Below are 8,526 nucleotides of genomic sequence, written 5' to 3'. Positions count from 1 at the left end.
TTTCCTATGTATTTCAATCTTTGCTTCAGCGTTGGCGGTAGCTCTTTAAATAAACCTTAAAAGATTCCCTCGCAAGCATTAGAAGAGCATTTATAGAAGTTATTAGTCGATACATTTTGCAGCCAATCAAATCGCCTTTTGAAATGAGACTACCAATTTCTCAACAAATAAAACGAGTATTTATGAAATGAAATTTTAATATTTTCTAGTAAAAGTAACGGAAACCGATTTAATAAATTATTATCTTGAAAGGCTTTCTAACTTCGGCTCCCTTGTACGTAACCTCAGCAATTATCATTGTTTGCTTAAAGTTTATCTCGATCCAATCTATTGTCCTCAAAAATAATATCAAAAGTATCGCCTTTTTATTGTAATTGGTTCAGAAATTTGCGTTCATTTGAGTTAAGGTGATCTGAGCGTTTTTTAATTGCTCTCAAACGAAGTTTGTAGCAATTATATTAGTCCTGTCGGTCTTTTTTTTATGCGATTTTTCGCTTGACCAATTTTTCGTCTGACGCTTTTGACTTTTCGTCCTCAAAAACGGGATAAACAGGTAGCGCCCAGCGGGCATTATGTGCTCTTAGAGCCTTTCAGGTCTGTTTCAGCTCAAACTGTCTTGGAGACTTATACTTATACTTATGGTGTGAGGGGCGGTTCTTAGAGGTTGACACCCCCCCCCCCACTTTTGGCTCAACCCCCCCCCCCACCGCGCTTTTGCCCCCCCCCCCACCCAGTGCTGCCCCCATCAGCCCCCGGTGCACCCCCCCCCCCCCCCCCCGTGGCTAGCTACTGACCAAGCCAACCGCTCGCCGGTCGTTTGAGAGCAATTCGCCCGACGTTAGTCGGTTATGTTAGAATTTTATTGGTTAAAAATTGATTTTTTGTGCGATTTTCATTGGCACAGGGTTGCGTCGCCATTGTTGTGTGCGTCACCGTCCCGCGGAAAATGATCATGCCTTTCAGGTCTGTTTCAGCTCAAACTGTCTTGGAGACTTATACTTATACTTATGGTGTGAGGGGCGGTTCTTAGAGGTTGACACCCCCCCCCCCCACTTTTGGCTCCACCCCCCCCCCGTGGCTAGCTACTGACCAAGCCAACCGCTCGCCGGTCGTTTGAGAGCAATTCGCCCGACGTTAGTCGGTTATGTTAGAATTTTATTGGTTAAAAAATTGATTTTTTGTGCGATTTTCATTGGCACAGGGTTGCGTCGCCATTGTTGTGTGCGTCACCGTCCCGCGGAAAATGATCATGCCTTAGCGGCCCACTAAATTACCACGACGGAACATGTTATTCTCGCATTAACATTTATGCCTTCTTAAATATAAGTGGTTAACAAAAAATATTGCCTCCTTTCCGGCCAATATTCCATTTTGTTAATTTTATTTTTGGCTAATATTCAGGACTCTGAATTGGCTAAAATGCATTTCCAGTTCTGTTTTGTGTTTTCAGCGAAGAATCAACTTTGTGCTTGTGAATACAGACAATTTTCGTTTAGTTTACATCTTTGATTGTGTTTCGAGGTCAAAGATAAGTTTTTGTTGAGCAAATTGGATAAGTTGGGCGGTTGAATGTACTATACTTGAATACAAATTTAGTGGGTAAAATTTTATACTTTACTTAGCCTAGATCGTTTCAATTGAACTTGGTTTCTTAGTGAGAGAAAATGATTCTTCAGTTGACTTGGACCAAAACGTTTGGGCGCCGGATCCAGTGTACAGTGGCCCCTCAAAAGAAGGCCTGACATCCAACGATGACAGAACGGGAGATGTTTTTAAATGTAAAAAGTGCCGGAGGGCACTGTTCTATTCAGACAGTCTTATAACTCATCTAAACGGTAAATTTATCTCCTGACATAACGTGAATGTAGGCATCTTTTTTTATCGGTTATTAGCTGAGATTTATACGTTCATTTAGCAAATTCTAAAAACAAGTTTTTCTTGTTTTCTCGACAAATTCATGATCAGTTGAAACTGTTCCAGTTGTCAATGTCAAAATACCGCCGGTGCCTATTATCACCGTAACGTCAAAAATCCCTATAATCCTTCTGTCTTTTTCGGTTACCGTTTAATGAGATATTTTTTGTTTGACCACAATTTTCAAAAAATGGCAAGGCTGCTGAACAGATATACTTCCACTATTTTCCATCCATTTTCTCCAGGTCCGTTATTCTGTCTGTTGTTAGATCCATTCTTAATTTGAATCGTTAACCAGGGAATTGTTTTCAGAAAACACAGCTCCACGCGATGCCTTCAAGAAAAAGAACATGTCCAAAAAGCCAGTTGCTACCAGTGGTAAAAGACAATCACATATGACAGTGAATGACAGTAATCGTGGTGGTGATATTGGCAACTGTTCCAGTTTATTTGTAGAGCCAGTCAAGTGGATGGAGATTCTCATTCTGGGCGTACTCTCAGGTCAGTTTTGTTTTATTGTTCCGACCCCACTTGTGGGGGCAGGAACTATATACTCAAATTGGGTTTTTTAGACAATTTTGGCCGATCGATATATTCATCGTAGAGAAATGTGAGTGGTATCATTAAAAAGCTCGTCCAGCGTAGAATTCCAAACTAAAAAGATTTTTTTGAACTTTCGAGGAGTTTTTGAGGATCGAATTTTTGTGTGAACACGGGTTACTTGGCAAGAGTTTGTTCACTTTTAGTGTATTTTTTCTTCAAATTAAGTTCTTTTTTATAAAGAATATTAATTCAAAATTTTTTTTCACGACAAAATGAATCAATTTTGAGTTCCTAATAGACAAAAGGAGATAAAAAGACTAGTTCTGGTCTCATAGGGAATTTGACTATCAAAAAAATTCGAATTCTATTTCAGCTCTTTTTTAGAAAACTTTTTATAGTTTTCTTGTTTTCTTATGTCGCCTAGAGACTAGTCACTTTTCATATCGAGGTTCCGTTAATGACAAGCCTGATTTACAGTCTAATGAAGCCCAATGAACAAAACAATTCGTGTTCAAGTTATTGCGTTTTTTTCAGCTTCGACTCTGAATTTTCGTAATTTCAAATAAAATTTTGATTTTCTTTTAGAGGTTTTACTGAATTTTTGGAGTCCTCTGGCATGAACTCATTGACTACAAGTGCAATACGTTTGTTGATTAGAATTAAGAGAACCTATGTGGAGCTTTGAGTTGACAGCTAATGGCTGCTAAAACTTAAAAAATGGTTTTTCGAGAAATTTAAGATTGACTGTTGAAACTTATTTTCGGGAATTGTAAGTCAGTCGCAGTAATGACAGACCCCCTTCCTTTCTACTGCAACCAAAATTAATCTGGTAGCGGTTTTATCGTCTAACTATTTGTTATATGGCTTCAATGCCACAAGATTTCAATATCTTACCGTTCAAATGGCTTCTACACTTTCTTCTCGCACTTTTCGACAGAATTTTTGGTTTTTACCTGTATTTGTTGTTGTTTCCCTAGTCATAAGACTTATCGTGATGTCTTATTGATTACCCATGCATGACAAATATCCTTGTCCTCCAAACGAGGCATAACTGAGCGTATTTATTGATTTCGATTGAAAGCTATTGAATTCAATGGCTGTTAAGACTTCGAAAAATGATTTTTTGAGAAGTTTTCTAACTTTACTCAATCTTAACCCTTTTTCCGTGAACTGTAAGTCAGTCTCAGCAATGAGCGGACCCCTTTTCTACAAAAGTCAAACTTATTGTAGTTAGCGGTTTTGTCTTCTAATTATTGGTGTTATCACTTTGATTAACGAGTTTTTATAATGCTTATGTTTTTAATGGCTTCGACGCTTTCTTCTCGGATTTTTCTAAATAATTTTTGGATTTTGCCTGTATTTGTTGCTTTCATAGTCAATGACTTATGGTAATGTCTTTTTGATTACATATGAATGACAAACATCCTTGCCGTCTCATCGAGTCATAACTTAGCGTATTTATTAGCTTCCGTTGACAGCTATTGAATTTAATGGCGTTGATACTATGGTTTTCTCAAAACGTTCGTGGTTTTATTGTATTTCTTTATGTTTGTTGATTTATTGGAGTCAACATGTTAAAAAGAAGAATTCAATTGCTAATGAACAACAGTTGCGAATCTAACTGAATGTACAAAAGTTTTTACTGAAAAAACCAATTTTTAATGGCTTTGACAGTTTTCTCTTTTTTTGAATTTGCTGTTTTTGCCTGTTTCTTTTATTCTTTAGGTAGATGTAAAATGCTGACCGTTCTCATTAGCTTGTAATTGAGGATTGAATGAATGATTTTACCCTAAGCAATCAGTTTATAGCGAATAATCTTAAAGTTTATGATTTTATAAATTTTTAAGATTTTAAAAGATTTTTCCTTTTTTTTAGTTTTTGATGATCTTTTCGTCAACTTGTAATCTGTTCTCAACATTGAGAGGTCCCATAGAATTCATTGTATTTTAAAAGTTAACTTGTTTACTGAGTTTATGACGTAACTGATGTTTTGTTCGTAGGACAATATGCGTTTTCATAAAATGTTATGAGTGGTGTATTTATTTCTTTTTCTCTTCGTTTATCGCAACCGCGTATTAACAGATCCCCATAATTTTCAATTGTGGCTCAATTGCGTCCCTATTTTCTCATTCAGAATGATTTTAGTTGCATTATTATAAACAGAAATTGAAATAAAAAATATAATATTGATATAGCTAATGATTTTAATGGTATCACTAATTTGTGTTTTCGCAAGGTTTTTAGTTTGTTGTTCTTAATTTTTAGTCCGTTCCTATGGCTTAGTCTAACCGAGGACGGGTCCTATTGGTTTCATTATGACTTTTTAGTGAATTTATCAAGAATTATTTCGATAAAAGCTAATGATTTTTAAAACTTTTAAAATTGTTTGGTTTAAAAAAGTTTGATTGATTTTTGGATTTCTTCTGACTGTTATTTCTTTTTTTCGACTTGTTACCTAGTCTCATTAAGGAAAAATCCCATCTGCTGTGTAGTTAGGAAAAACTAAATTAGTGTAGTTAGGGTTTTGTCTGATTGTCATTTGACGTTGTTACGAGGTGCTTTTAAATTTAGTTATGAGTTTTTGCCGTGAAATTTTTGTTTTTGCTTTTGTTGTTGTTTTTTTTTTCATAATCTTTTTAGTGGCAGATCTCGTTGTAATGAGGCATGGCATTATTTAATTCAATGAATAGTTTGGTTGTGTAACGATTTGTTTAGATTAGATGTGTAACATCTGTTTTTGATTATCTCTTTGTCAAAAATGTAAGTCAAAAGACAATTAAGTCAAAAATGTAGATGAGCGCGGGTTGGAACGTCATGTGCAAACGCACATTAATTAGCCTCTTTGTTTATTAAGTATTATAAATTATCTTTGAGCAAATTTTCCACCGAAGAAGGTGTAAGAAAGTTTTTTGAGAAATATATGACACGCGATAAATGACTCTTGAGAAATAGACGAGATTAACGTAATGTTCCCGGCTTCACTAATGGTTTCTCATGACTTGGGTAAAAACTGTCCTGGGAATATTGGCCGACAAGGTGTTTAGTCGACAAGGAGAAAATGAAAAATTGGCAGAACAAACGATAGTTCTAGCTTTAGCTTTAATGACATTGGGTGAAACAAAATTGGTCTTAGGAATTAGAGCCCAACGGGCGCAGAGCCGAATGAGAACAAATGAGAATCAGAGTCGAACGCCTAAATTTTATTGTTCAAACAATCTGGTTGCTTTAAATCAAAGCACAGCGAATGACGAAATGGCGACTGAATCAGTTGTCGTCATTGATTATTACAGCTGCGAATGTGTAAGCTGAAAGTAGCTATATGGTTGTTTTTTACAGTTGAAAGAATTTGCTTTCTATTGGGGCGCTTTCTGTTTTTAAGATCTGTTCGCACATTTTCATGATTTTTGAAGTCAAATTTGGGAAATGATTTTGGTCATGCCGAAACAGGAAAAGCGAATGGTTTTGAGGAGCAAATTTTTTACACTCTGAGTTTCAAATTAGAGCGAGAAAACGGTGTTTGAACATAAATTCGCTTTTTCTTTTAATTTTTGTGCACTTCATGACTTTTTGGAAATTTGACTAAGATTTTTACTCTTTTTTTTTTCATTTTTTTCTTAGTTGTTTCCTCTCACTAATGGCTTCTGCGCTCGTGACGTCCTTTTCCACTCTCTTTGTTAAAAGTTTATAGGATATTTGAATGATTAGACTTCAATCATACGAGACTTACCTCACTCAATAAAATTTACATCTGCACTTAAGAACTTAAGTTTAATTTGAATTAGTTTAAGGTCATTGGAACTCATGTTTAATAAAGGTCCCTAATAACAAGCCTGCTGCAGAGTGAAATTTATTAAGCTTTATTAATTTATTGCTGAACGTTTTTTAATATATCTTTTTGAGTGGCGCCGATAACTTTTTTCAACTTATATGTATGTCCCTGTTTATCTGCATTATACGGCCCACAAGTCAATTTGGCAGCTATTTTGGCAATCTGTCGGTTATTTTCTATGCTGTGCGGGTGGGTTGCTGCAAAAGCTTGTTGCCGAAATAAAAGCGATTGTACGCGATGAAGTATACAAGCCTGTATAGCTCAGTGGTTAAGATGTGAGACTGCCAACCTTGAGGTCGTTTATGCACTCATTGCAAAGTTCTAAGGTATACACCTTCTAAATTAAATTCCCCTCCCCGCTTGTCATTCGAGAGCAATTCATCCGATTTTTGTCGATTTATGTTATAATTTGGAGCGTTTGAGTGTTGGAGAGCTAACGATCCTAGACGCCTTTCAAATTTGTTTATTTTAGGCAAATTGTGTTGTCCAAAGTGTCGTAACAAGTTGGGCTCTTTCAACTGGAGTGGTGCCCAGTGCAGCTGTGGTGCGTGGGTGGCACCCGCTTTCCAACTTCACAAAAACGCTGTTGACCATGCTACGTCAGCCTGAAAATACGTTCAACAGCTCACACGCTTAAAATCGCTTGAAATCGTTGAATCGCTCATTTTCTGCATCGAAATGGACTCTGAACTGACAATTTACAGCTTTTATAAGTTGAATAGTTAATATTTGAGCCAATATGGAGAGAACTCCAAATTGAACTTGACATTGATATGGGTGCTGGATTTGAGTTAAGAGCTTTTCAGAACGTAAGCGCAGTTGTTGAAAATTACATTTGGAATCTATGTCGTTTTTAGTGAGATTTGAATTATGAGTTTTGATTGAGTCTGGAAAACGCAACTGTTTTTTTGTCAACAGCCATCGTCGATTTGTTCATTACGAGTCAGTATCCCTACCAAATAAAGTGGACTATTTTTAACTGGTAATTATACTGACTTTGTCCTTTATAGCCAAATTTTACCAATTAGCACACGATTAATTAAAAAGTAAGGCCACTGGCTGCAATGTTAAGAGCTGAGGGCATCCGGAAGTATACGACACTGATGCAGGCACGTCCTGATGTCAACAGTTGGACGCTGAACAATTAAGTTCACCGAAAAAACTTCGTTCGCAGATTTATATGATCAAGGTATCTTTCATGTCGAAACTAATCCAGATGCTGAACCAAACACCAAACCCGCAAAGGATTTAACAATACCTCATTTACGATGCTAAATCTTAGAGATGCAGGATACTGTTAAATAAAGTCTCCCTAAAGATCGACCTTGAAAGAACGGTTGGCTTGGACTGATGCCACAATAATATAAGAGATGCGACTTGTTGATCTCCCAGTGGATAGTTGATCTCGTCCTGGTACTGCGTATCGTATACCAGACCCAAGTAATCTGCATAAATTCTGGAACTTATCGAGGCGCTGTATTGTGGAACTCGCTTCCTTTTGTGTTTGACATCAATGATTTTGCAGATTTCAAAAATGCTCTCAAGACGTTTCTCTTCGGTCAATCCTTCTGAATTTCTCCCCACTCTTGAGTTCAAGAAAGAGGGGTTAAACAAATCACTATCATCAACTTGATTAAACTACGTCATTGCCATCACTGGTAGCAGTAAGGGAAAATCAAATGTTTTTGGGCACGACACTGGATTAAAATTTTTGTCGCAGGCTCAAGAAATCAACATTTTGAGGTATGGTTTGTAGCATTTTAAGCAACTACAGGGGTTGGTGGGAAATACTGATGTCAAAATCTATATCCCAAATTAAATGCGACGAAGAATTTAATATGCGAAGAATGAGTACCTCATTCAGAATCAGCGCGGAAGCTGACTGTTATTGTCGCCCACCGTATAATAAAAACGCCTCCCTCATAGTGCTGATACATTGCCTATCCATCACCTGGAACTAAAATATTAATCTAATTTCGTTTACGTCTTAGAGATTTTTGAGCATCTTTAAGTTTTTCCTCCCAGCATATCTCGAGACATCGACCAGTTTATTTTTGCATTATTGATAAATCAATTAGCGATTCAGCAATAGAAAAAACAAAACCGTAACACCTGAGTGAGCAGTTGTCAATTTCCAATTATAATGACAATTCGCTATCGCTCTTCTTGATATAGCATTACGACGCAGAGGTAAAACCAAAAATTTCCGCTTTAGTAAAAACTGCTCAAGAAATGCGCAA

At 36.6% G+C, this 8,526-nt stretch overlaps 2 protein-coding genes across 2 annotated transcripts in view; one reads left to right on the top strand and one right to left on the bottom strand.

Moving 5' to 3' along the window:
• Nucleotides 1–8,526, bottom strand: part of LOC142337525 (uncharacterized) — a 177,781-nt gene that overhangs the window by 1,852 nt on the left and 167,403 nt on the right. The gene's annotated exons all lie outside the window — the stretch shown is intronic.
• On the top strand, nucleotides 1,645–7,131 carry LOC142338329 (dual specificity protein phosphatase 12-like). Its single transcript, XM_075388024.1, has 3 exons — nucleotides 1,645–1,835; nucleotides 2,227–2,415; nucleotides 6,759–7,131. Exons 2-3 carry the CDS (start codon nucleotides 2,265–2,267, stop codon nucleotides 6,893–6,895), a joined length of 288 nt encoding a protein of 95 aa, XP_075244139.1. The 5' UTR covers nucleotides 1,645–1,835; nucleotides 2,227–2,264; the 3' UTR covers nucleotides 6,896–7,131.

The sequence above is a fragment of the Convolutriloba macropyga genome, chromosome 4 (genome assembly GCF_964194025.1).
Source record: "Convolutriloba macropyga chromosome 4, txConMacr16.3, whole genome shotgun sequence".
In the NCBI taxonomy this organism is placed as follows: Eukaryota; Metazoa; Xenacoelomorpha; order Acoela; family Convolutidae; genus Convolutriloba; species Convolutriloba macropyga.
This window is presented reverse-complemented; position numbering and strand designations above follow the sequence as displayed.